The 27,804-nt window shown below is 40.5% G+C and overlaps 2 protein-coding genes across 4 annotated transcripts in view; one reads left to right on the top strand and one right to left on the bottom strand.

Moving 5' to 3' along the window:
- The first annotated feature begins 297 nt into the window (after nt 1–297).
- LOC146306600 (HMG box-containing protein 1-like) lies at nt 298–7,369 on the top strand. Of its 2 annotated transcripts, none has more exons than XM_084711145.1 (13): nt 298–334; nt 1,630–1,734; nt 2,569–2,676; nt 2,766–2,961; nt 3,993–4,119; nt 4,336–4,447; nt 4,637–4,746; nt 5,020–5,176; nt 5,761–5,905; nt 6,034–6,152; nt 6,264–6,447; nt 6,550–6,691; nt 6,986–7,369. In XM_084711145.1, exons 2-13 carry the CDS (start codon nt 1,644–1,646, stop codon nt 7,001–7,003), a joined length of 1,509 nt encoding a protein of 502 aa, XP_084567271.1. In that variant the 5' UTR covers nt 298–334; nt 1,630–1,643; the 3' UTR covers nt 7,004–7,369. The 2 variants fall into 2 exon arrangements, with proteins under 2 accessions (XP_084567271.1, XP_084567272.1); XM_084711146.1 differs by lacking the exon at nt 298–334 and adding an exon at nt 648–1,112.
- A 5,002-nt stretch (nt 7,370–12,371) lies between these two features.
- The window catches only part of ptprz1b (protein tyrosine phosphatase receptor type Z1b), a 74,537-nt gene continuing 59,104 nt past the window's right edge, over nt 12,372–27,804 (bottom strand). Inside the window, exons 11-33 of one of the 2 annotated variants that reach the window (XM_084710777.1) lie at nt 27,705–27,757; nt 26,805–27,311; nt 26,450–26,639; nt 24,749–24,976; nt 22,341–23,879; nt 21,229–21,373; nt 21,031–21,122; nt 20,853–20,938; nt 19,260–19,280; nt 17,421–17,517; nt 17,256–17,338; nt 17,011–17,145; nt 16,333–16,464; nt 16,064–16,221; nt 15,853–15,988; nt 15,557–15,703; nt 15,311–15,404; nt 14,465–14,538; nt 14,220–14,348; nt 13,982–14,128; nt 13,731–13,873; nt 13,445–13,580; nt 12,372–13,145 (exon numbers count right to left, since the gene is read on the bottom strand). In XM_084710777.1, coding sequence (XP_084566903.1) covers nt 13,002–13,145; nt 13,445–13,580; nt 13,731–13,873; nt 13,982–14,128; nt 14,220–14,348; nt 14,465–14,538; nt 15,311–15,404; nt 15,557–15,703; nt 15,853–15,988; nt 16,064–16,221; nt 16,333–16,464; nt 17,011–17,145; nt 17,256–17,338; nt 17,421–17,517; nt 19,260–19,280; nt 20,853–20,938; nt 21,031–21,122; nt 21,229–21,373; nt 22,341–23,879; nt 24,749–24,976; nt 26,450–26,639; nt 26,805–27,311; nt 27,705–27,757 — 4,616 coding nt within the window. In that variant the 3' untranslated portion in view covers nt 12,372–13,001. The remainder of the gene's footprint in view (nt 13,146–13,444; nt 13,581–13,730; nt 13,874–13,981; nt 14,129–14,219; nt 14,349–14,464; nt 14,539–15,310; nt 15,405–15,556; nt 15,704–15,852; nt 15,989–16,063; nt 16,222–16,332; nt 16,465–17,010; nt 17,146–17,255; nt 17,339–17,420; nt 17,518–19,259; nt 19,281–20,852; nt 20,939–21,030; nt 21,123–21,228; nt 21,374–22,340; nt 23,880–24,748; nt 24,977–26,449; nt 26,640–26,804; nt 27,312–27,704; nt 27,758–27,804) is intronic. The other variant, XM_084710776.1, reaches the window with a different exon arrangement.

Genomic DNA, 27,804 nt, shown 5'->3' with positions numbered 1-27,804 from the left:
CACATGGTGAGATGGATGACAATACATTTTCTATTTATCTTGTCTCACAATCCTAAATACTGTCATTATGGTGAAAAAAAAAATGCTCTCTGTACAGCAGATGACATGTTTTACAGCTGCCACTTCTCGTACTTTTGTGGTTCAGCCATCTTTCATCATTCTCACCCACCCAATGTTTTATTGTTGCGGTGATGATAATGAAGAGAACAAGTCTGAACGGAACTGACCAATGAGAATGAGAGAAGCTATAGACTGACGTGAAGTCTGGCCAATAGGATCGAAGGGGGAAATGTGTTTATACCAGCCCCCTTTCCCGTACAAGGCGACTGTTTTGGTGAGTTGAGGAAAGTTCATTGAAATCATTTATGGGTTTTAAAGCGATGAATTTGACGTGTGACTACACCATTTGAATGATTTCCCTCTGAACTTCGCAAAGGAGTAGTAATGTGGAGCTGTCAACGTTTATTTTTTGCGGTAAATGCAGTTTCGCTGCTCTCCGTAAAGCTTCATTGTTGACGTTAACAGTTGTTTTGTTGTAACTGCCTTTGCGCAATAGGATGGCTCGTCCATTTTAATGTATTTAGTGAGATTTTCACGCCCTGAGTGTCATTAATGTCGTTAACTTGCCCGTAAAAATACAGACGGTGAAGCTTTTTGTCGTTTTCGTCGACGTAACTTCAATATTTCAGCGACACTTTTGTTTCCTGACAACAAATAACGTCGTCTGAAGTTTTTCGACGCGTAAACGCATTGACACCTTTAGCATTTTATAGCAGTCGATAATGTCACAGTAGTTAGTATATACTATAAGGTTAATGACGTGCTTATTACTTATTTTGAACAACTTAGTTAAAATGTATTATTGCTGCCCTACTCAGTATTGAATGAATGGGCTTGTTGTGCGCATGCGCGCAGGATCTCAAAGTTTATAAACAAGAAGGGGTCACATGACGAGAATATTGCGAAACAGATAAGACTGAAACACTCTTATCATGTTTACATGTCTGAAACAGAGTATTTCAGCCTATATTGAGCACCGTTATAGCCATATTCGTTTATTAAATAGTGAGGTGGTAAATGTACTGGAGCTTTGAGAATGTGTCTAAACTTAGGTAATGGCAGCCAAGTGTTACCTTATGTCACCCTGTGTCTCCTTATGTCACACCAACCATTTATAGCCTATACATTACAGCAAAGGAGTCAGTTTCACTGTAGGTGTTAGTGGGTGCTGGACCCAAGGTATCCTGGAGTATGACTAATGCTGAATAGTAATGTTTAGTGTTATTTGCAAGTTATTTCCTCTACTGATAATATCTGTTCTATACTCTTTCATTTGACTGTTGACATAAAAACTGTGTGATAAAGTGGGATTTTTGGCTATTAAGGTTGTCAAAAGTATCCATACATGGATACATTGTCAATACCTCATTTAAAATGATACAATATCCATACAGAAAGTACCAAAGCTATAAAAAAAATCTTGAGTATTCTGTTTTGTATTTTTTTCTCTTTACTGTAGTATTAAGAGGTATTTAGTATTGTTTTTTTATACTACTATTGTACTGAAATTTAAAATTCTAGTATCGTGGCAACTGTATTGGCTGATATTTAGATGTGTGTATGTTTCAGTGACCGTGCACATCATGGTTTGGGAGGTGGTGACCCCGGCCGTGCTGTCCAGCGACCCCAAACAACAGAACGTGCGGGATTCAGAGCCTCAGGGTGAACACACAGGTAACCACAGATCATCTGTTCATGTGACTCTTAAAGGGGTACTCCGGTGATTTAATGGACCAGTGTGCAGGATGTAGCAGCATCGACCTAACCTAACCTCAATTAAACAACGTGTGAAAAAACATTTAGTAAACTAAAATGCTACACCTTAGAGAAAAATGAAAACTAACTGAAATGATAGTGTGCGTGACTAAAATGAAAGAAACATGTAGGAAATGTCTTTAGTTTTAGTCTTTGTCAGTCAATTAAGAATGTGTCAACAAAACAAACATGATGAGGCATTAAATCTCACCCCTGACATATACCCCCTATAACACTACAATAAAAAACACAAAAACTAATACTGAAACCACTAAAAACAAAACTAAATGTAAACATTTTCAACCAATAAAAATAAACTGAAACAAGCAAATCCACTCTGGAAACTAACTAAACTGACAACAAGAATTTAAATAACATAAAAACTAGTGAAAATTACACACCTCTAGCAGATTGCAAACGCTTCACGTCACTCTCCCCTTCCAGATGTGCAGGAGGACCTACGGTGGTCACGAAAGTCACACAAAATGCTAAAGGCCCTCTGTGGAGCCTGTGTTTGGTGTGTTTGTTCTGTGACAGACTAGTTACTAGTCCCAAGTGGACACCTAGGACTGTCACAAAATACACTTCTTAAATTTTATTTGGACTGAGATTTAGAAAGGTGTTTACTGTTTGATGCTGTCCGTAATATAAGAGTTAGTTTTCAGGTCTATTCAGTAAATAATTATGTAAATCTAACATGATAATAATGACTCAATAGTTAAGTGTCCTGTTGTCTGTGTCTCTTACCTTCAGTTGTGATGATGGATGCAGATGGAGACCAATCACATGACCTGCTCTGCTGTGAGGAGCACCTCCCCTCCTCACCAGGCTTCCCCACCAGCGACAGTTACATGGAATACGGTACACGAACTATGAGCAGGTTTAACACAGTGGATGATTCATTATACATGCAGGCTGTAGGTTTTTCAGCTGTTGTCTTCTCCTCCTAGACGACCTCCCAGACCTGCAGGAGGTTCAGGAGGAGCCCGAGCCAGCAGCACCACCTGTCTACCAGGTGGACGTGGGCGTGTCGCACCAGGAGCGACATGCGCACGCACAACCTCCCGACACACAATGGCTGACGCAGCTGGCTCACATCGCCACAGGACCTGAGAGCCCACTGCTACAGGAGTCTCCTCACAGCAGGTGGGTGTGATTTGTACCTCTGAAACAAAACAAAAAGTATGAATATAACAGTATATATGTGTAGTAGTAATGTGTCTCCACAACCATGGCATTGATTTAAATAACAAAAACTACTTGTGAGAAGGGCTGTATCCAGAATTTTACAATGTAACCCCTGCCCAGTATGAAATTTAACAAAGCACTGTTTTCTTTTTCCACATTTTCTAAATTATTTTAACTGTTTTCAGAGATGTTCTGTGATTTTTATCTACACACAGTTCTGTTTCACAAATGCAGTTTCAAATCATGCCCCTTAGTTCTGGAGTCAGTGGAATGGCATTAAAAACAGAATGAATCTGTAAAAGAATGAGATAATAAATGTGGAGTACAAATAAGTACAAATGTGGAAAAGGCAGAATTCATGTGTGCAGGAATCGACTCCTCAGCCCAGGCAGGAAGATCCACCCAAAGCCAGGTGATTGACAGCGCAGCCCTTCAAGGAAAAGCAAAAGGGACAAGAACAAGGAAAAATAAAGGGATAAAGCTAAATGTTTGGGTTTTTTTTAAATATACCGAAAGAAGTAAATAGTTTAAATGTAATAAATACATACATATATATATGTTAATATGTAGAAATATACATAAATGAATTAGTAAATGAAAATTAATTAAAATGCTTGCGATTATTCTTTTGTTTTGTCACTTCCTTTTGTTTTTTTTATTGATTTCTCTTTATATTCCCATATTTGTTTTCTCACTCTTTTACAGATTTATGACTTTACTTAGAAGACTTTACTTTCATTTTTAGCCTAAAACGGTCAAATATAAGAATTCTGATTTTAAGTAGAATTAGACTTTGTTTGAATTTGAATCTGTATGCAATTGTAGATTGTAAACTATTCCTCAGAGTCCCAGAGACAATACTGAGGAAAAGACGTGGGTGTCCTCCTCCTTCTAAATGTGTCATGGTGCATCAGCCCTGCAAGTGACAGTCAGGTGATTTTCTGTGCTGTTGGTGATGGGTGCCACTTACGAGCCTCTGTCATTTTCAGCTCAACTCCAGTCTGCGTCTCCAGCACCAGCAGTAATCTACATTCCTACGCTCGGCCTCCTCCGTCTCTCCCCAGTAGCGCCTCGTCGCCCCCCAGAGGTCATGTCAGGGAGCATCGGCGCAGCAGGGTAGAGCTCATGTTTGCTTACTGCTTTTTGAAAAATAAAATCTTTTATTATCTTTTATGTACCAAATCTGACTCACCTCTGACCATATGCCACTGAAACCCTTGTGACTGCAGGCCACTAGTGAGCTGCTGTGGTGTTTGCAGTGCAAACCTCCAGCTGTTGGCTCTGTGGCAGCTGTTTCATACCTGACCATGCTGCCGCTTCCTGTTTCCACAGAAGAGCAGTGAATGTGGCTCTGCAGTGTCGACCAGATCCTCTCTGTCTGATGATGAAGACATGGGCTGGAGCTTCTCCTGGCCACCCACCGCCTGGCACTGCTTTCTCAAAGGTAGATGCACACACACACACACACACAAAGATCCACATGCATACACTGGGTTTAACCTGGTAATTAAATGAGACTAGATGACTGCGACTTCATTTCATCTGTGTCTAACTTTATGTGCCACCTCATACTGAGTCACCGCCTGTATTTCTCTATTGGGAACTCATAACTGCAGCTATTCTCTGTCACCAGGCACTCGTCTGCGCTTCCACAGCGGCTCTAATGTGGAGTGGCAGGACGTCGAGGACCTGGACTCTGCTGAGGAAGACTCCAGTGATGAGGAGCAATCCACATCTCTGAAGGTACATAATGCAAGAAGCTTGTGTCAGACCTCTGAGTTCACAGTTTGCTTTTTGATCTGGTCTCCATCTGGAGTGTTACGTGGCCTTTGTCACTTTCATTCACTGTTAAAGCATTTTTAACAATAGCAGCAGCAGTAATATAATTTAAGGGTAGGTAGTTTTTCTGCCACTGCTTCTGATGAAAGAAGAACAAAAAAGCTAAATATATGTCTGCAAAAATAAGCAAGTGAAGAAGCTGTACATTCAGTAAAAACACTGCTTGCTCTTTTGCAGAGTTATGGCTCCGAGGGCCTGCAGCTGGTGGAACATTCAGAGACCGTGCTGGCTGGTCAGGCTGTCCTACAGCTGACCTTCGATCCTGGGGCATTTGGACATGCCCGCTTGACCGCCCAGTGCCAACTTGATCACCCCTTCTATGTCAAAAACAAAGGTGGGTGTGATGACGAGAGAACATCAGAACTGTTCAAATCAACTATAAGCTTGCCTTGGTAATCGGTGTTATGCTACATGATGTTCTGACAGAGAGAAATCACATTACTTAGTTGAATGACAGATGTTACAATTATAAACTGAAAGTGTCGGCCAGGAGTCAGATTTCAAATATATCATTACCTTAAAAAAGGGAGTAATGGCAGTCTGACATGAGGTTTCTTGACAACTGATATGTGTGTACACACTGAAATCTGCTGGAAAGGCAGGCGAACATGAAAATGAGTATTCTGTTATTCACTACATTAACATGAAGGTGTTAGCTCACTCCATTGTTGTGTGGAGGATGTTTGAACTGCACTTTGCAACATTCATTTTGCTCAAAGTTAGGGGACGTAAAGATCAAAGTAAGTGCTCTAACATTAGAGATATTGAGCATCATCACTCACATCTTTTCTTGTAAAATGTCCAGCATTATTGGTAACACCAGTGTTGTGATGAGTTTATTATCCAGTGGGGAAAATTTCCTCACCGCGGCATCCGCCTGGCATCGACTCATTTACACTTTGTCTTGCTTTCTTGTAGGCTGGTCATCATTTTACCCCAGCTTGACCGTGGTGCGTCATGGGATACCGTGCTATGAAATGGAGGTGGGAGGTGTGTGCCTTCCTCCGGGACACAGAGATGCCAAACACACCGACAACTCACTTGTGTTTGACGCATTCAAGAGGTAAAATACACTTCTTGTATCAGATCAAGTAAATATACAATACATTTAGTTGCTGTAAGCAGCAACAGACTCAGCAGCAGATTAGTTAGTGCGTGTGAAACAGCTGTTTTTATGTGTGTCCTCCTCAGTTATGATTTCACTCCTCTGGACTCCTCTGCGGTTTACGTGTTGAGCAGTATGGCCAGACGGCGGCGTGCCTCCCAGTCCAGTGGAGGAGCAGTTTCTCCAGACAGAGACACATCACAAGGTGCTGCACCTCAAGTTTTCTATGTTTTAAAAGATAATCTTCTGTGTGATCAAGCAGAAACATTACAAACTTTCATAAAAGAAATCCTGATGGTGTGTTTAAAATCTGCAGACGGCCACAGTCCCGGTCGCTCCCACTCACCTCGTGAAAAGCCAACCACAAGCCAGGACACCTCCACAGCAGGTAGCAACAACACCACGCCCACTAAGTGCAAGCGGCCAATGAACGCCTTCATGCTGTTTGCCAAAAAGTTCAGGGTGGAATACACACAGATGTACCCAGGCAAGGACAACAGGTGGGTGACGTGCTCTGTGCCTACGTGATAGTGTGAAGTTGTCAAAGCTTATTGTGAGGTCATGCATGTGTGTGTGTGTGTGTGTGTGTGTGTGTGTTTCAGAGCCATCAGCGTCCTCCTTGGTGAGCGGTGGAAGAAAATGCGCAGTGAGGAGCGGCGGGCGTTCACCGTACAGGCCAAAGCCCTCGCAGACGAACAGAAAAAACTCAACCCAGACTGCTGGAAACGCAAACGAACCAATTCTGTAAGGACACACACACACACACACACACAGTCATGTTTCCATCATTTCAAAATACACTACATTCACTTACATTAATTTCCTGGAGATTTCCCAGAACCATAACCACTACTTGCCTAAACCTAACCCTACCCAAACTTTGTCCTTAAAATACAATGACTTGTGTTGTGTCTCCATAAGGAGGATATCCCTACAATATGACTTGGACATGTCCCCACACACACACACACACAGACAGACACATTGCTTAATCCAGTGCCTTGTACTGCTGTCTAATTCCTCCTCTGTGTCCAACAGGGTTGTCAGGGAAATTAAGGCTACAGGCAAGAAGAGAGAGCGATCAGCATGGCCTGTAGGCGTACACACAGACACACACACACACACACATATTCAGAGGTGACAAGGAAAAGGAGTGATGCATATTCTAATACTGTGCTTCAAGATTATATTTTGCTAACAACAGACTCGGCTTGATCTTGAAGTGAGGATTTGATTCAGTCTTTTTGAAGATTCTCACAAATCTTGTCACAGTGGAAAAAAAAAAAAGCAGCAGTGTCTACTTCTTGTAGACATTTGGAGCTGCTCTTTCTTTTAAAAGGTGCTAAATGTAATATTTTAAAGTGATATAAATCATAATCTGTCTATATTAATTATAGCAAGTTATAAAACATGACATTTTACTCTCCCTCCCTACAGAGAAAACATTTTCTCCAATCAATATTAAAATGCGGATTAAATGGGTTTTATGTTTGACTGGAGTTTATCTCCACGAGTAATTATACAGCAATGTGATAATAAAAAAAGAGATTCTGATCATTTTCAGTTTCTCACCATATGCTTGAAACAGGTGGAAGTTGTGGTGCTGTAGCATTTTTAGGTAAAGCAGAGAATGTAGCTATTTTCCCAAAATTATATATTATATGTTAAGATATATACAAAGTATTTTATTGCCTGTATTACTTGCACGCAGTGTATTGCACAAGACTAAATAATTTTTTGCTTCTATGTCATTTATCATGTAATATTTAGTTATTAAACAAATGTTTACCATAAATTCTCATGTAGAGGGCCTGGGGATTTATCTATCTAATTTCTTTAATTTCTAAGTACTTTTTCTACCACATTTTATATTAAGATGCTTCTCTATTTTCTAAACATTTAAATCATGGCCAACTGTTCAGGGGCGCAATCCCTTTACCCTTCTGGAAGGCTTTTATTTTGAAAAAGGAAAGAAGTGTTAATTTTTCCCAACAGTTGCTTGAGAAAGTACAATGAAAAATACATCATACAGATGGAATCAATGCAGAGGTTTAATAAAACTTACTTCCATGACACCCATTGTAGTTCAGGTACTAATGATAGCATTTTTCCCCTGGCCTTTATTTTTTTATTGGCTTTTATTTGAGAATTTAAGGTAATTAATATGTGTTGTCACAAAGGATATAAGATCATATGGGCTATGTTACAGATAATTGCCATTATAGCAGGATGACATGAGGATTTAATATTTGTCAGACATCATCTACACTGCTGAAGTGTCCTTGAGCAAGACACTGGATCCCCAGCAGTGTGGGGGACGAGGATACTCTCAATTTAGGAATTCATTTAACATGTTATTGCTTTTGATTCTAACATCTGTATGTGCCATAGTGTGATAGTATAGTATGTTTGTGTGTAATCAAAGAAGCATTAATGCAGCAACAACTAATGGCTTCCACTGGCTTGCACAAAGAGTGAAATCTTAAGTAGGAAAAGCAAAAAACAGGCTTTTTTTTGGCGCCACTCCTTGAGGTTTATAAGTTTTGATGGCTTTACTTTATGTCAAAAAATTTAACAGAATTTCTTGCTTCTGTCAGACAGGTAGTGTGCACACTGAGAAAAAGACATTTTAACATTAGGTGACAGGTAGGATAGGAAGAGATAGATTAGGCAAATGGTGTGAGACAAAAATGCTCCAGGCTGACATAACTTTACTGCTAAATATTTTTGTGAAAAGTGGAAATGATCAGAAACCAGAAAAAAAATAAGCTGTTGTGTTTTTAATCAGGATGTTGTGGGCTTAAGAATTGAGGTAAAAAAAAATTCAACAGAGACTCAATTTAGTCTGGTAAAGTAGCAGCTGTGGCTCAGGCGCTCTAAGACTCAAGGATTTTTATTTTTCTCATTGATCCTGACGTGGATTGTGCTGCTTCTGAGTTTGAAAGCCTATCAAAGAGCCCTGAAAACTCCCTGACTGTGCAGTGAGACAGCTTGATCCCACACGGACTCATCAGAAAGGCTCGCCAAAGTCTGCGAGGATGAAAATTGATGTAGAACCCCTGATGGGAAAATGTTACAACTTAAAATTATACCCCACAGCTTCAAGGTTAGCTGGTTTTCTAGCTATCCATTGTTGTGTTTAAAAATGTATTTTCCAGGCCCCTTTTATACTTGAAGCAGAGGTCTGGCTGAGCAGGACACCTGTCAGCTAACAGGTCTGCTAATTTATAAACCATTATGCCTGAAAAAGAAGGACCCAGGGCAGACAGGACACAACAAACTGAGTAAAAATCTATGACCTAAATGAAAGCCCGGCCTCTATAATGTGCCAGATGTGAGATGCTTTAGAAACGTCACATGATTGGAATTTCAGCGCTTCATATAGAGTTGTATCCATGCAGAGTGTGAAGACAGGATGTGGACCTGCTTGAGGTGTAAGTGTTTGAGAAAGTGACATTAACATACTCCCAGGTGGACACTCATATTCTCACTGCATAACGAGGTTTATCTTAATGCACTATATACACTTTATCTTATGTGACTGCTACAGTATAATATGTAATGGCAAATATTAATATGATTATATAGAAATATATATTTTTGGTTTTGACTTAATCTTTGTTAACCCTTCATGGTTGTGCATTGATTATTTAACTTTTGTTTGTCTTTACTATCATGTCATGTACAGTTCGATCAGGGGTGACGATGCAATACAGTGTATTATGGTATAAATAAATGCATGGTAAATCCCATTTGTCCCGTGTCTTCATGCCTTTACGAATAAATTAAGGGAAAAGTTTGGGTCTAAACAAGAACATTTTTATTTTTTTCCCTCCCAGAAAAAAGACGCAAGTTTAAATCATAAACAAGGTTTGCTTCAACCTGTTGCTATATACATACTGCACCAGTTTATGGCTGGAGATAAAGGTAGAGACATTAAGCTGCTACTGTAATCATAAAGATAAAAAGAGATAACATTCCATTAAAACTATAAACATGATCAATATTTTCAGGCTAAAATTATCAAATAGAATCCACACAGTTATATATGTGTAAATGACTAGAAAATCACTTTTTTTTATAGTAAAATAGAAAATATATAGAGGTACAGTATAAACAGCAATTTGGCCTTTTGATGTATTCAGGGATATTTACACAAAAAGACAGGTTACAGTTGAGTCTGGTTTGAATCAGTGTTCCAGTTGCAGAAGCCTCGGTGATTTGTGCGATTTTGCATCCCTGGACAAGCTGAAGAAACGGAGTGGCCGCAAAACAGGCACAGACAGAAGCTGCAGCTCTGTTTGAAAGTGACTCGGAGGTTGATCGATCGAGTTTGACGACAACAGTCATAACGAGTGACACAGGGATGCAGAGGAGCTGAGGGGATCCAGAGTCACAGGATGAGAAATCTCATCAAACATCAGTGAGCTCGGTTGTTTGTCTCATGGTCCAAACACTGTTGTCTGCATCATGTTGACAACATGTTGTTTTATAGCTGATTATAGTGACTGATTATTCTGTTGCAGGAGTGGTTACAGAGGTTTTGATATTTTCTGTCCATTTGAAAGCTTATCATTGGAATTTAAAGAAGCAATATGTGAGAACTGCAAGATTTTACCCATCTATTGATTCAAGCTGTAGCTGCTGGTCACTAGTCAGCTCAGTTTGCCATGCTGCTAGTAGTGATCCTCTTGATTCTGCCACAAGCTTGAGTTGGAACCCACTGTCTGACCAAGATGGTTTTAGGGAGTCTTATTTTGTCTCTGTCAAGTTTGATTTATATCTCTATTTAAATGATGTGTTAACAAGACGATTAGGCTAATCTTTATTTGGTAAAAGGAGGTGTGGTTGTACTTTTCTGTTTCATAAGGAAAACAGGTGTAAAAATATTTTCTCTTGACATTTTGTGAGTTTATTTGTCTTTATGTATTAGACTAAAAGAACTAAGCGAGCTTGTTTAATGCAGCAAACTCACCGCTCACACGTCTCCCTACAGGAGGAGGTCTTGGCTATTCCACCGTCTGAGGTAAATAGTATTATTATTAGTACCTAGCTTGTTAGCTTGCTAACTTCAGTAGCTATCTCTGCAACACTGTACATGTAAAACTGTTGCGTCACAACATTCTGCTGATAATTTTAGAAAACGTTTTGAATGTTTTAAAGTGATATTCCTACATATTGCTCCTTTGACTGACATATTCAAACTGCAAGTTTTTACAGACACTTGCCACACTGTTTGTTTGATGCTAAGAAGATAGATTTTGTGTGGAATATTTAAATTTAAATCCCACTTTGCATCACTTACAAAACATCCGAGCCTAATGATGTTTCCCCCCTCCTCCTCTGGCTTTTACATACGGAAGTAACGAGCGCGACAAGACTTTAAGAAAGTAGAAATAAAAAAAAATCACAGGTCATTATTTTGGCATATTAGTCACACAGTTGTATCAAAACAGGTTTAAAGTACAAGAACATGAATTACAAAAGGCACGGGGTATCAGAGAGCATGGAGCCAGTGGCAACAACACATGAGCAGAGAAATTCAGCGGCAGTAAATACCAGCAGTCACAAGTGAGGCCTTTAGAGATTTTGGTTATTCAAAAACATTACTCTAAATAAAGATACGTGGTAGTTTGAGCCCCAGAATCTGCTGGTTAATGTGCAATGCATAAAAATATCACGACTGAAAACAAGAGGAGGAACTTTTTCCTGCATCATTACAGTCATCTTATTGTTCCACTTTATTTTAATTATTGGAAGTTTTGATTGAATTTTATTTGTTTGCTGATTGCAGTTTTTATTAATACATATATCTGTTTTTTAAAAGAATGATGGAATAAGAGAGTGTTGTGAAAAAAAGGCCAAAACCAAAAGATCAAATAAAAGAAACTACAAAGAAAAGAAAAATGTTAAAGATTTCAGTGAATTTAAGGTAGGTCTAATATTGGAGTTAAATATCTGACTCCCTCCATCATTAAGAAGAATAATTTCCAATGAAGTATTGAGAATTCATTTTGAATATATTTAGCTCATGTCATATTGATTTAGTTTTTAATAAATGCCCTCAAAAAGGTTTATGGCCATCTCTCAGGAGTCTGTAGGTTTTTGTTGGAAAGGCAGTGAAGCTTCTTTGGTACCACTTTCTAATAACGAGCCTGTTATAGTAAACTTCTGAATTTTACCTAATGGCTTTATTAATGGTAAATAAATAATTTACCAACGCAATTATAGATCAGTTACTGGGTTGCCAAAAATCCCATTGGCTGGTGTTCATCCTTCCTACTTTGTAGAATGCAGTCATAAATCTTGGTAATCCATTAGCCTTAAGTCTGTAGTTATAAATATGAACCATTTCCATTAATAAAGGGTTTTAATTAACAAGTCTGGAGATATTACTCAGTGGAATGTGGTCTATACAGTCTGAAGTCTGTCCAGACACAACTGTTTGACCAGTTACAGGGAGTCATGATTTATTACTAACCACTGATAAAGCCTTTAGTTAAGTAAACACTAACCCTTTATAAAAGGTACCTTATTAGACAGTGGTACTTGTTCAGTCGTATCGTGGCTGGTTGGTCTCTTAACATCAGTAACAAACTCTTCCTGTGTCTGGTGGATTCTGTAGCTTCGTCTGCTGTGCATGCTAACGCTGACAGCATGATAAGTAAAGGTTATCACTTTTAATGACCTGTTGAAACCTGCCAGACGTGTTCAGTGGGCAAAAAGCTTTTGTGTGTCAGACAGCTGAAGTAGCTGGAGCTGCTGTAATGTGCTCATTATAAAAGGTGAGACTTTGCTTTCATGAGATATAATTGAGACCTGCACTGATTCCGGTTACTTAAAGTTTTACTGGATTGTAACATTTTATTGTGATATTTTGAATAAAGGTCTCCGATTGTTGGACCGTACGTTCAGGCGTTAACATGCTCAGTGGACACAGCTCTGAACCTCAGACGCAGAAATGATGTCGGGCCAAACCTCAGTTATCACAGCACTCAGTCTGGTGCGTTGTCAGCGTATGTCAGATGTTTGTGTGTTGCATGTGCACACGTGTCTACATGAGGGACTCCAGGCTCTCTGCGATGTTGGTCTGTCCCAGTGGTACGGATCCGTTGGTTTCTGGACTCTGCAGGGCTCTCTGGTCTTCCTGGCTGCTCACCAGGCTCAGCACAGCTCGGTACAGATACTGGTACTGCTCCTGAGGGGGGAAAACACACCTTCAACACACTCAACCATGTTTTATTATATAAAATACTACATAACCCGATAGCTACTGAATGTCTGAGGTAAAGTGAGGTACAATATGTTATCATTTTAGTTTTAAATATTCAAAAATGAACTCAAATTATCAACAGATTATGAAGAAACAACAGTTTTGACATCAAGGAGGTCTATATATTGTGTTTCAGAGATGTCTTGTTAGCATGCTAACCAGCTATCCCCAGCTTTTTTCCCTTTAAAAGTACTTTGTGTGTGTATTTGTGTACCAATACTTACTATATCATTAAAAACCCCGGGCCTCATGAGGTTGGTCATCCGTGCCACCTGGTAGACGTCTACTGCTCCCTCCTCCTCCAGCTGACTGGACAGGGTGGTGAGGGCACAAAACAGCCCTGATGTAGCACCTCCCAACCTACACACACACACACACACACACACACACACACACACACACACACACACACACACACACACACACACACATATATACATATAGATTAATCCATGCAAAGAAAGAACAAAATGTGAAATGAATGACTGACTTTGTTTGTGTTGTACTCACGGATCATGTATGACTGTAGACCCATCTGTATGTCTGCTGAACTCTCTGACCGTGTTGACCAGATCAAAACTGTTCCTGATGGGACTGTCTGGGTTGGGCCAACAGGTGGCACTGTACTGACGCACCTCTAACACGTAATTGTTCTAGAAAAAAACAAAAGACAGGAATGAGATGTGTAAGTGCAAAAACAGATTGTCTATAAATGAACATACACATTTAGTTAAATACAGCACGCTCAGTGTGTGTGTTACCTGCGGAGACTCCACTCTAAAGTCCTGTACCAAAAGTCTCTCGTCATTGGGCAGACATACATGCTCCTCCCCCAAGTAGGACACAGTGAAACCCTCAAAGCTCATTGGCTGGTCTTTACTGGGCCAGTAAACACAAAAATCTTCGCTCTGACATAAACAGGAAAACATGTAAGAGTGAGTGTTTATACACAGTCATTTTATAAGTGCTATACAGAGGATGTGTGAGTGTGTGATGTACCTGACAGTGTGTGTCTGGCAGACGGACAACAGTGTGTGTGTTGTGTTCCCAGATCATTCTCCAGAAATCTGCCACTGTGCTGCTCAGTGGAGTCTGGCTCACTATGAACTCTTTACTGTGGTGATGTCCCTGTGGAAACACGAGCTGCATCAGACTACCAGAAAATGTTTCCTTCACGTATTCAAAACGGCAAAAGGGCCTTTTAATAAAATGGTAACAAATACAACAATTTCCAGTTGTCTCACCATGACGTAGGAGGCGTTGATGTAACCTGTGGAGTTTGATTCTGAAGCGGTCAGACACACTCTCGATCTTTCAACTATACAAAAACACAGAGACCAATCACAACAAGGGTCACATGGTCATGCACCTTAATCTACCGTTTACATAAACGGATAGTTTGGATTATTTGAAGTGGGGTTGTGTGAGGTACTTATCCATAGTCAGTGTATTAACTACACTGGACAGCAGTCAACACGCCCCCAGTTTGGAGAAGCAGCAGGAGTACTGATGTGGGAAAATAAGCAATGTACTGCTGTGGACAGGGTCGGCAGCAAAATGTATTTTAGCCACCTAAAACAATCAGTATCAGTTTAAGTGAATGCTATATTTCAATATGTTTATGTTATGATGACTTTGGCGAATCACAACTAAGCTTTAAAGACACAGAAGACAACACAACAGAACAACAACACTAACTGAGTAACCAATCAAGGCAGCAGTAGACCAGCAACTCCTGTGTCTGGCAACTTAAAATGACTGTTTTTGCCAATGGAGTTTGGTTGGTTTAGAGAGTAGAACAGTATATAACAGCAGTTTCCTGTTGGATAAGGCTTTCTGATGGCACGGTTGAGTGGTCAAAATATTTTACACTTAAACTTTTTTTAGCTGGCTAAAATCTTTCTTGTTGCTGACCCTGCCCACAGTAGTGCACTGCATTGCTTCCTGCTTCTCCATATTGGGGGCGTGTCGACTATAGGTCATACATGGACTATGGATCGGTGGATACAACCCCACTTCAAATAATCTGAACTATCCCTTCAAGAGCTTTAGGGGCATTTTTGGCCAGTTATTAAACCAGTTATTCTTACCAGGCATCAGAGCTCTGGCTCGGTTCCTCTCAGCGTTGCCGTCTCTCAGGGCAGTGCTATAGTCTGCGTGCTTCGCTTGACGCTGACTGATCAACTGAAACACAACAAAAACAGTTGACTGCATTTGTAACATTCAAATTGTACATTCGCATGTTAATTATATGATTTAAAATACTCAAAGGCTAAATGCCAAAAATACAAAAGCCAAATCAGGGAACAAAATAGAAACTTATAAACATGTTGTACCTTAAACTGTTTGTCCATGCGTGTCCTGCCTGATGCCCCGGGGGTCAGGAGGTCAGACACATAGGTGTGGAGGAGGTCAGAGGTCACTGAGGTGTCACGGCTCAAGACGGCCTCCACCAGAGCATCATGGATGAACACGTACTGTTCCTACAGGAGAAAGACAAAGAAGAGAAACAATGAGACACTTTGTCTTCAATAAGAACTGATTGGATGGACATTGACAACACCACTGTCGTGTGTGTGTGTGTGTGTGTGTGTGTGTGTGTGTGAGTGTGTGTGTGTGTGTGTCAGCATACCTCTGTTTGAACCAGGAAGTTCCTCTGCGTCCGGACGTGTTTTAGGAAACCAAGAACGTTCACAGTGCCCTGATCCTGGATCTGCTGCAGCATGCTGTCTATCACTATGTAGGTTCCTGTCCGTCCCACACCGGCACTGTGACGCACATCACATGTCAAATACATACATTCACTATATGGTATATCTGATATGGCAACACACTCGGCATACCTGCAGTGTACCAGTACAGGTCCCATCTCCTGCGTCCGTGCCCGGGAGGACGCTCTGATGAAGGACAGGACAGGCAGAGTGTATTCTGGGACACCCATGTCTGGCCACTGGGTGTAGTGGTAATGAAGGACTGTGTGTTCAACTCTCTTCTGAGAAGCCTAGACAACAAGAAAGGTTAGAGGTATTATGTGTGGTATTTTATGTGTATGGCCACTTTTGACAAAGTTCTTTAAAGAGTGTGTTTTTTAGTTTGTGTGTGTGTCAAGTACCTTATTTGTGGTATCTCTGACAGTGAACGTCCTCAGTGTGTAGTAAGCGAGGGTCTTGCTGCTTTTCAGGGTCACCTGGTAGGGACCGTATTCCTCCTGGTTCTCCTCCGGCCAGTACTGGTCACATTTTGTCTGTAGAAGATAAAATAAGAGCGGATGAACAACAGAAATGTGTGAAAGAACAACAAACACAATAGTGAGAAACATTTGAGAGAAATGTTTATTCTCTTTTTTGCTAGTTCGGATTGACAAGAATTGTTAAGGAGTATGACATAATCGATTCAAAGTGTTGCAGTGATGAAATAATGCTGAGGAGTGCTTGTAGGCAAATATCTTAAATTAGTTTTAATGTAGGTTTCCATCCAAACAATGTTTCATCTCACTTATATTTCCAAAACTGACACTTTCTGCCTGCTAAATGCCACTGACTCATTGTAGCACATTTTAGCATCTTGTTTTAGATAACATGAAGGTAGAAAGCATCCAAATTGAGGTTTTTACATTGAAAACAAACCAACAATCCACAAGCAGCACAAGATTAGAAAGGTCAAGCTTGGCCTCTGCATTTGATAGTGAAATGAAACGCCATATGAACATTCAAATCTAAGATCAGATGAAATTTTATTGACCTTTGTGAAACAGCGTCTCATTATGTGGTTGAGAAGTGGAGCGACCTACCCGTCCTTTCTCCTTCAGGTTGGTGATCATCACAATAACTCCAACATTCTGCTGCCAGATCATCCTCCAGAAGTCTTCCCTGCCCGATCTGAGAGGCCCTTGAGCTGCGATGTACGCCCTCGTTCGCTCATAACCCTGCAGAGGAAACCACAATTAAGTCAAGAAAACACTGGATGTCATGTGAAGTGCATTTAGAGGAAAAGGCCCAGCTGAGGTACAAGCAAGGCTGACAAAAACACACTTACATCCACAAAGTTAGCGTTGATGTAATCCCCACATTTCCCATCTCTGTCCAAACTGTTGGAGAGCTTCACTCTGCTGTGGTCATCTGGGAGAGGAACAGATTCATCAGATCCAGTTTACTGTTAAATAATAATGTTGAACAGTGATCAGACTGAACAGAGACGTACAGGCCAGTATGTTGATGTATCTGTTCTTGCTTTTGTTGTCGGGGTGATTGGAGTTGTCTGCAGTGATGCCCATGTCCACTGTGCACGCCTGTACCTCCTGAAAAACAACAGAAAACACAGATAACATTTGGGTTAGTCGCTCGGAGGACACTAAACATGCTAATTAGCACAATTAGCACTGGAGCCACTAGAGTGAGTATGAAATATGGTCGTTTTTCTTTTGGGCAAACAGGCTCTTGCCTTTTTTTAAAATTTTTATTGGTCTATAGCTGCCTATAATATTACAATACAATGGTCAAGTGTCAACAGTGAAGATAAGCACATGAATGAAATTGTATTACTGGATTTGTGTATGAAAAAAAAGGTGAGAGAAAGGATAACTATGGAAGCCCTGAGAAGCAAGTGAGAAAAAAAGATCTGATCCATTTTCTAAGCCTGATCTAAATTGTTTGCTTTCCTGTGTTTATCTGTCTTTATGACAGGTGGAAAAATGATTTGCCAGAACACATTTTTCTAAGTTCCTTCTTTCCATCTGTGAAACAGATGAGAAAAATAAGGCAGATGAAGAGAGGATGGAGATTTTTCTTATTTTGCATTCTGAGAATAAAGTTAAAATAACATTTCAACTTTATGTTCAACATTTTGACTTTTTCCTCATTTCCCATTATCAAAGCACAAAATAAATAAAATAATTTTCTCTCATTTTTTCCTTTATATCTAGCTCTGATACTCTTCTATAGGAAAAAAAAAGTTCTGGCAGGTGAAATTATTATTGTTCTTTTATATATGTAATTAATTAATTTATTTATTAATTATTGTAACTGTTTGTGTAATACCCATTTTGGCCACAGGAGGCCAAAGTTCAGCTCTACGCCACATTCTAGATCAGTGGTTCTCAACCTTTTTTGAGTTGTGACCCCTCAGAAAAATCCAGTTGGTGTTCATCATCTTCTGTTCAGGAATTACTGTGTAACACAACAAACTCACATAATATAACGTGTACAGGCAATGTAATGTAAAAATCTGCTTACTCACCACCTGGTTGAGAATCACTGGTCTAAATGGGACTATAAGCATTCATGTTTTCCTCCAGGTGAATTTCAATGTCACTATACACTCTAAACAAAAAGTTGTGTGCCAGCAAATTATATAATATTACATTTTTTCCCACCTGTTTTCGCAGATGAAAAAAGGAACTTAAAGAGATTATCCTGGATTTAAGTCATAAACACGGGAACACAAATTATTTAGAGCAGACTAGAAAATGGATCACCAAAATTTTTTCTCACTTGCCTCTGAGTGTTTTCGTTAACAGCACATATTAGGGTTACAGTAAGTTTACAGTAGAAAAAGAAGAAAATAATTAATGATCTGTGCAGGAGACTGATGCTACTGTATGTGACCTGAATTAAAGCCTCATATTCACACGTGACAGCAATCTTGCAAAAACAGATAATTATTACAAAGTCAGTTGCAGGGATGGGAGACTTTAATTTCTATTTTTTCTTTACTATAAACATGGATTAATATGTAAATGAGCCACTTAGAAGTGTCCTTGGTTCCATCTCAGTTTGAAAACATGTCTGTAAATCAGCTTCCAGTACAGACTGAAATCTGAAGAAGCAGACAGGTCATGCCGGATGATGAATGTCTATCCATCACTGGCAAAGAAAAAGTAAACTTAAAAAACTTTCAGAGTTTACATTCAGTATCACATCTGGCATGCAGATGATGCAGTAAACAAACAGATTACTGGTTTGTCAACAGACGGTCGAACGGGAGATTTCATTTGAAACCAAACTCTGCAACTGGAGAGGGGTGATACTGCAGGTTTCTTACCTCATAGGATTCTTTGACAATCTAATGGAGGGTGGTGAGGATGCAGAAAGCACGACGATGGTGGTGGAGGTGGTGAAAGGAGAGTGGGAGGGGGGGCAAGATGACAGACAGACAGACAGACAGGGAGTCAGTGCAGGTACAGGAATATGGGGTTCAGATACACACACGGAGGCGATGCTAAGTGGGTAATACACTGATATTCCCAACAGAGCTGTGGACTTGTAGATTTCAGTCATGTTAGCCATGTTTTATTATTCTACACTGTGAAATCCTACATAGATAGTTCAGATTTTTTAAGTGGGGTTGGGTGAGGTACACAGTCAGTGTATTACCTACAGTAGATGGCACACACCTCCAGCTAATCCTTTAAAACAGAAGTCACACAACAACACAAACTAACTAACTAACCGAGGCAGTGGTAGACCAGCAACTCCAACCATTTCTGATTTGCCAAAGGAGTTTGGTTGGTTTGGAGAGAGGGATATTTGGTGTACGTAATGATCAGAAAAGGCTGTCTGAAGGCAAGTTAAAGTGGTGAAAATATTCTAAATATAGTAGACACTTAAACCAATATTCTTTTCTCAGGTGGGCCTTTTTATACTTGGCTAAAATCTTGCTTGTGACTTTGTCCACAGGAGTACATTGCTTAGCTTCCCACACTGGTACTCCTGCTGCTTTGCCAAACTGGGGGCGTGCTGACCGCCATCACTGGCTATGGATTAAGAACCTCATACAATCCCACTTCAAATAATCCGAACCATCCCTTTAAGGCAAAATTCTTTTTGTACATATACCTAAAAGGCTTGCACATATCTACAGAGCAAGGCTGTGATCTGCCCACATGCCCTTTCAACTTATTTTTAGACTTATGTATTGAAATGTAGGCTTGTTTGCTGCAGCTATAGAGGCAAAAACACTGTAAAAATGGGGGAAACACACAAATACACTGGCAATTACATGGGAGAAGTATACTTGAATTAAGGTTCATGCTAGGAAACAGAGGTGACTAATGTCATGCAGATGTACAGATTGTTGGAACTAACCAACAAACTGCCCTAAAATATGTAACAACACTAAGATATGTCGACACTCCACATTGGACATTTCTACAACACATATGAATATTTTACCAGCTTGAAAGCTTGCAGCACATCAATTCAAAACCTGCTTATCAAATTGAATATTGATTCAATTTGATAAGCAAATTCTGAATATTCAGTTGTGTTTGCATATTTGAATTATACATAATATTTGAATTTGGAGTCTGGGATGAGAACCAAGTAGCACTGCCATGGTTAGTACCAAACAAACTTCCTGCATACTGTTGCTGTTGTACATGAAGTTACATATTATTCTCACTTTGCTGAATGATACTCCTAAAAAACATGATGTTAATAAGAGACATGGAAAAGCATTAAGGAGCTATGACAAGTGAGGTATTGTCTACTTACACACGTGAACCAAAACAATGTGATCTCTTTATTTGACACTATTTCTACTCTCTTTAATTGGAGGAACTTCTCAAATATCTTGCAGTTGTTCCTGTTTCCTTTTGTTTAACTCAGATAGTCTAGTTATGAACATTGCACTTGCCTCAAACTCCTTGGAGAAGGTGTTGGTGGTGTGCAGCTCCATGACGTGCTTCACAAACTGCTTCACTGTCAGTGGCTCGTGACCATCTGCAACCAAAGAGTGAACATGTAACTGCATGCTTAACATTGCGGTTAACTGGTAGTGGTTGATATCAAAGTGATAACAGTGTGTGTGTTACCTGTAGCTAGCAGCATGGGTGTGGATGGAGCAGATATGACTTTAGGTGATGCAGTGTCATCTGGGTAGAAATTAGCCGCCTGGAAACAGTTTCTGTGACACAAACAAATCAAAATCTCAGTGAAGTACACAGGTGACATTGATCCAGGCAGATACTGACTCTGTGTGTGTGTGTGTGTGTGTGTGTGTGTGTGTGTACCTCCAGTAGATGAGTATGCCCACCAGTACCAGCAGACAGAGGATGGTGAGAGTTGAGACTACAGCAAGAGGAACCACCGTCCTCTTCTCCCTCTCCACTCCTCCGACCAGCCCGACCCGAGACTCATGGCTGCTGTTGCTTCCTTCTGACAGAGAGAAGAGTGAATCCGGGGGAAAATATTAGTTGAATGAATATGATTCATGTATTTTTATTAGCTGCTTCCCCTATCATTCTTAATGATTGATAAAAAAGAAATTGTCAGGTGAGGGAAGCAGCTTTTAGGCTTCTGAAATGGGGCATGGCAGAAAAAGTTTGAGAACCACTGGTTTGAAGTCAGTTTTTGATCAGGATTTCCAGGTAAACTGATGATCCAAAGCTCCAGAACAGCTATTAAATGGAAACAGTGACATGTCAAACCACCTCAACATTTAGCTTGAGTTATTTCATGTGTTTTTTTCTTGTCTTTCTTAAATCAATCTGGATACAATCTGGATATGGCAAAACACAGATCTGGCAGTCTGAGCAAGGCTTTAGTGTCATGTTTATGGATCCCTGGTGAACAAAAGTCCAATATTCATTTTCCTATTATCTCTGTCTGGGTCTCTGCCAACTTCTGAGGGAAACCTGGCTTTTCAGCTGCTCCATTATGTTCTGTAGCTAGCTGTTAACTTTGTCTGCCGTTTGGCACCGAGTTGGTAGCATACTGAAAACAGCTGCCTCCTGTGGCTGTAAAACAAAGTTGAGAAAGCCAGAAAACCAACTCAATGAGCTGCTAAAATGCACCATAAAGCTGAGGGGAACTGCGCAGTTGGGTGATAATTCTCATTACACACATTTCAACCTCTATTACCATAAAATACTGATCATTGGAGCCTAATTGTTCATGCTTCCACCAGCAATAAGTGTGATGTTTGGAATAAATGTCTATTCATTCAGGCTTAATGGCTGAATGGTCAAAAAAAGAGCGCCACTTAACTCAAACTATGTAGATTAGTGTTACTTTATGTGTATGAAAAGATGTATGTGAAATGGAGAAACTAAACAGCCCTGTCGCACATTCAGACAACAGGGAGGCAGAGCTGTGGAAAAACAGAGCACCGAGTAATATTTACCTTCTGTTTGCTCCTCCGTGGCCCTGCTGCCATCTGTCCGTCTGAGCAGAGGGACCAGACGCCCCAACACGGGACTTCTTGAAGCATCAAACAACAAACCGTCAACACTTGAGAAGTGCTGAAAACTCTCTCCAATTACAGCTGCATCACTATGTTCTCTACTGCCTCCTTTGATGTGTTCCCCACTCTCCACAGCTCCATCACTTTTACCATCCTCCAGAGTAGAGTTACCCCCAACAACTTGACTGTCAAGACTTATGCTTTCACCCTTTTCATTGTGTCCATCACTATTTTCTACACTGCTGTCAAACAGTGAAGACTCGGATGTGGGCTCATCTCTTCTTCCAGATATAACTTCTTTGTTGCTCTCTTCCCTTCGATCATGTATGTCACCATTTTCCTTCCCACCTATAGCTTTGATACCTTCTTTAACATCACTGGCTGTCTTTTCTATACCCTTTTCATCATCGCCTCCATCTCCAGAGCCATGGACATCCTCAGGCCGACTAAAAACTCTGAAATTGGCCTCAATTTCATCCCCACTGCCAGGCTCGATGTTTATCATTTTTCCTACTCCAGCCTCAACTTCAGTTTCTGTCTCTTTTTCTTCCAGCAAATCACAACCTGCTGGGCCACTGGGCTGTCTGGCACTCTCATCTGTTTCACCATCAGTTGTCCTTACTCTCTGATTCCCAGTTTCATGACCTTCTATCTCTTCGTCTTCCTCACCACTTGGCTCACTTTCACTCTCCTCCATGTCCCGCTCTTTGCTTCCTGCCTCATCCGCATCATCATCTGTTTCACTATCCATCTTAACTCCTGTTGATCTACTCTTTTTCCCCGTACTATCCACCCTAAAACTAACAGCTGAATTAGGAATAGCAGAAAGGTCTGTCTTGACTGTAGTGACTCCATCATATTCTTGATTGAGGTTGTTGCTATAAAAGCCAGAGCCTGATCCACTTCCCTCTGCTGACATGTCCTGGTTGGACTCTGAGTTATGAGGAAGGGACAAAGTCAAACCTTTAGAATAAAAGAAAGATGAGGTGTGTTCTTCTTTATGTCTGTCTGTTTTGCTTTCCTCTTCATTGTAAGGTAAGATGTTCAGACCATCCTGAATCCTACCATCAGTGTGATTATGAGGCATATTTCCTTCAACTGGGTTTGTTATTAATAAGTTGATGGTAGTCAAGTCATTGCCAGGTGGCAGGGACAGGGAGTTTGTAGTGATTAAGTGATCTTTAGAACCCACAGTGGTCGAATCCATCTGCAGATGAACAATAGAGTGCTCTCCAAAGGACTTGTTATTACGATGAAAGATAACGTCACTCCTCTTATCTTCAGGGAGGACAGGAGAAAGACGGAAACTGCTGCTGTATTCATTAAGAGGGTTGAGCGATTGAGGCGTGGCGCTTAATAAATCTCCTTTAGCAGAAAATCCTCCTTCTGGGACAGACGTGATGTCGGCGATCTCTCTGTTTAGAGTGTTAGGAGAGTTTGTTGAGCCAGAGGGCTGATCAGTGGTTGTGGGTGTATTCACTGCAAGAAAAGTAAAAATTTGAAAGTAAACTTTTCCAGGACACCATGATTGAAACGTGTCCTTTCAACATGTGTTTTTCATGTCCAGAAATATGAGAGAAAAGGTGAAAACTGATCTTCCCAGGTACAGCACACTTGAGTTTGACTGAAGCTGATAGAGTTTTCAGTCGTCATCATGCCCACACTGTACATAAAGTGCAAGAAAACAGTCAAGAAGTCGAAGTTCCTCAGTGGAAAGATATCCTAAATCAACTTGGCGCAGAAACACAGATGAGGCCACCTCCAGATGAAGTGAAGCCTGCACTCTGTAAGAAGAACAGAAGAAAAAGACGGCCACCAGAGTGCGCCGTTGAGCCACAGAAAAGGATGCAGACCCAGAAGAGGAATCCCAAAAGTAGATGTTAATCATTAAGCTTGAGTGGACTCAAGTAGATTATACAGAGCTGGGAAAAATATGACCTCATGTGGAGTTGTAACGTGCCGCATGAATTGGAGAAGAGTCGAAGCATATTTCATTTCTGAACCAATTCAGAAAGTGAAGCAGACACTGATTATCAGTCTACTCATCATCAATGCCAGCTTATTCTTATCAACCATCACCATTACCACCACCACCAGTATTATCTACATCATGCCACTATACAACATGCCACAGAGATAGCAGAGCACAGCAGTGATTAGCCAAACAGCAGTGGGCTATTAGAGAAGACAGGCAATCATCCACCGCAATTAAGTCCAGCTGTCGACCCACCACAAAAAAAAACAGTTATTTATACCATGCTGCTGCCATGGTAAATCCCTCATTTTATTATTCATAGCCACTTTTAATAGGAAGTAAAAGTCATAGTATACAATATATGTCATCCTACCATTAAACATGGGCTGAGTCGTGTGCATCAGCACCCTGAGCAGAGAGGAGGAGGTGAACGATTTGTAGACTGACTCAGCGAGTGTGTTGCTGGCTGTTGCTGCCCTTTCTGTGATCCAGAGGGAGGGGGGGCTGGAGGGAACTGCGGTGGTGGTTTCAGGTAGAGGTTTGTTCACAGGGGCACCGCTGTCTTCAGAGGACGGCGGGGAGACTCTCTCCACTTTATTACCTGCAGGACAGAATGAACATAATGACAATATTTACAACATGCAACATGATAAGATGAGACATCTGTTGAGCCACAAGGTGACATGTCGTGATATAATTTTTCATGATGATAAACATGATGCATAAGACATGATGTGACATATCTGACACAAAATGACAGATGATCCAACATCTCATGATGTAATGCAGGTAATACATGAATTCATGTGATGTAATGAGACATCACATCACATGATACATTATATGAATTAAGTTGTTATCATATAATAAATATTGTATCATGCATAAAAATATTCCTATAAGCCAAATCCTCAATTCTGCATTTTTGAACAACTCTAAAAGAAGTCCAAAAATAGAGAAAAACAAGTCAACAAATTTTTATATTTTCACACATACAAAAATAAATCCAGAAATTGAATATTCTACTTTTATGGTAACTAGTCACAACAGAGGAAATTGTAAGTGGAAAAAAGAAAGGAAGGAAAAACAAGCAGGCCAGAGATTTGGTTCTTAGTTTGGGGGGATGGTTGATAGGATATTGAAATACTTGGTAGGAGTGTTGTCATACTCCATTTTGGGCTGTGGTATTGCAAGGGCACTCCAAATAGAGCTAGCAGTGGGCATGGTTGTAGTAGTGTATGCAAGAAAGTAGATAAGGCATCAAACACTGAAAACCAGAATTGCTGCAGTTGTGCACAGGACCAATATATATGTATCAGATGTGCTTGGGGTTCATCACCATGGTCTCATTTTGGATCAAACTGGATTTAATAGGGTGGATTCGGTATAACACTTTTGACTTCATCTAACTGAGCCGTACACAAGAGGAAGATGTGTGTGTCAGTAATCTGTCAATCATCTGTCAGCTGTCCCATTTAGACTTCACTCTACGTATGTTGGCATAGGTCAAATGTGTAATGTCCACATAAATATTTGAAATGAAGCTGTTCTCAATTGCAAACAGAAAAACAAGTTTTTCTCACTTTAGATCAGTTGGGATATGTGAGAAAGAATCAAACCTGAATCAACCTGAAAGATTTGAAGGCACCTGAAAAAAATATTGCCAGGTAGACTGAAGAGAAGAAACACTATGAAATATACTGCCATCATAGAGATCTTTTAAGATGAACAGCCATTAACTGTGATTGTAAATTAAATATTGTAGATGTTCATAATATTTATTTAAAACATTTATAAAATGTATACATTTGACAGTAAATCTAAAATTGTGCTATAAAGGTCAACACCCCATCTAAAAACATCAGTGTTAATACTGGTGTTAATCTGAGCAAAATCAGTGGCAAGCGTCCAGTGGAGGGAAAATCTTCTGCTGGTACCTATTCAAATATTAATGAGCTTAAATTCCTGCCTGGCGCTGCTCAAAGAGCTGCAGCAGCAGCACCAACCAATGGAGATGATTTTGATAAACAAGAGTGCCAAAAAAAAAGAAGAAGCTCTTCTAACCAAATCTGACCTGGCAACACAGCAGCAGCTGTAGGCACTGTTGTGGCAGAGGTGGTGGTTTCTACAGGAGAGATGTTGACCATGTCTTCATAGAAGACATCTGTGACTTGAATGTCCTCCACAGGAGGGGTGAAGAGGTCTGACTGGGGAGAAGGACGGCCACTTTCACCACTTTGGTCTGGTGGATCATGATCACTTGACTGCAAGTAGAAGAAAAGATGAGGATGAGACGTGGAAACTTTCAAGAACATGAGACAAATCTTTGTTTTGCCATTTTGTGTGCCAGTTTGATTGTTTCAACAACAGGTATTAGATTTAATCATCTTTAAGGATGAAGGAAATAAAAAACATGTTTACTGAAGTACCTGATGTGTCAACACTGACAATGAGGCCTCTTCTGTGATTTGTCGGCGGATCGTCGGCAGGGTGGTTGTCCTAGCAACTGGAAACAGGAAGCCCGGCTGCTCGGTTACCTCAGACACCCATATTGCGCCGTTGCCGTCAAAACCTGCTTTAGTGAACGGCCGCTGTGTCGGTTTCCTGCGGTCCTCGTCAATCCAATTCTGATCCATGTCATCAGGTTTAGACCTGTTCCGGCCCGGATTCTTCTTCTTCACACTCTGGGTGAGCCGAGTTTTCTGTAGAACGGCAGACTCTGAGGGAGTCTTTGGGGTCGAACGGGTGCTGACCTGGATCGGGACGTTTCCGTTTGCTTGGGTTTGGTTTCCAGGCTGGTTCTGGAGGCGTGTAGGCTGGTTCTGGTAAACTCTAGTCTGCTCCACTGGGATCTCCTCCACGGGGCTGTGGTCCTCTGCAGACAAATCCAGCTGGTTCTGGTTCTCTGGCTTCTCCCATCTGGCTTTAGATGAGACCTGTCACAAAGAAAAAGAAATGCCATCTCTGCTTCTTCCTTAAAGAAGCAAACATAAATGTCCACACAGCGGTGGTGCAGTTGTGTTGTTTACTTCTTCAACATTCAAATTAGGTGATAATAAGACACAAGTAATCTCCATTTATGCAGCGTGGAGGAGCACAGCCTGTGCTGTCTCTCAGTTTGTTTTAATCTCTCCTTAACATGGGGGAAAGTCCCTTCTAACCTTTTGTACTGCTCTCCAAACACTCAGTGACAAGCCTCTCCTGACATAATTACAACTATTTGCATAATAATTAGGTTCATTGATATGAGGGAATGCAGGGCAAACTTCATCACTGCAAAGTAATTCAGCAAAATTAATGCTAACATGCAGAGTGGCGTCAGGTCCCACCTCCCTGTTGACATCCAAGTCTTTAGTGACAGTGTCAGAATCTGAATCAGTTTCTACAGAGAGGAGAAAGAAAGACAGACTGTTAACTGTAGCAGTTAAT

The sequence above is a fragment of the Lutjanus erythropterus genome, chromosome 22 (assembly GCF_056507025.1).
Source record: "Lutjanus erythropterus isolate fLutEry1 chromosome 22, fLutEry1.hap2, whole genome shotgun sequence".
NCBI lineage: Eukaryota > Metazoa > Chordata > Actinopteri > Lutjaniformes > Lutjanidae > Lutjanus > Lutjanus erythropterus.
This window is presented reverse-complemented; position numbering and strand designations above follow the sequence as displayed.

What these genes read in the sequence shown, in the direction of transcription:
- LOC146306600 (XM_084711146.1), top strand. An exon ending in GTGTTTGACGCATTCAAGAG is followed by an intron (nt 5,906 to 6,033) that starts GTAAAATACACT and finishes TGTCCTCCTCAG; the next exon opens with TTATGATTTCACTCCTCTGG. An exon ending in AGACAGAGACACATCACAAG is followed by an intron (nt 6,153 to 6,263) that starts GTGCTGCACCTC and finishes TAAAATCTGCAG; the next exon opens with ACGGCCACAGTCCCGGTCGC.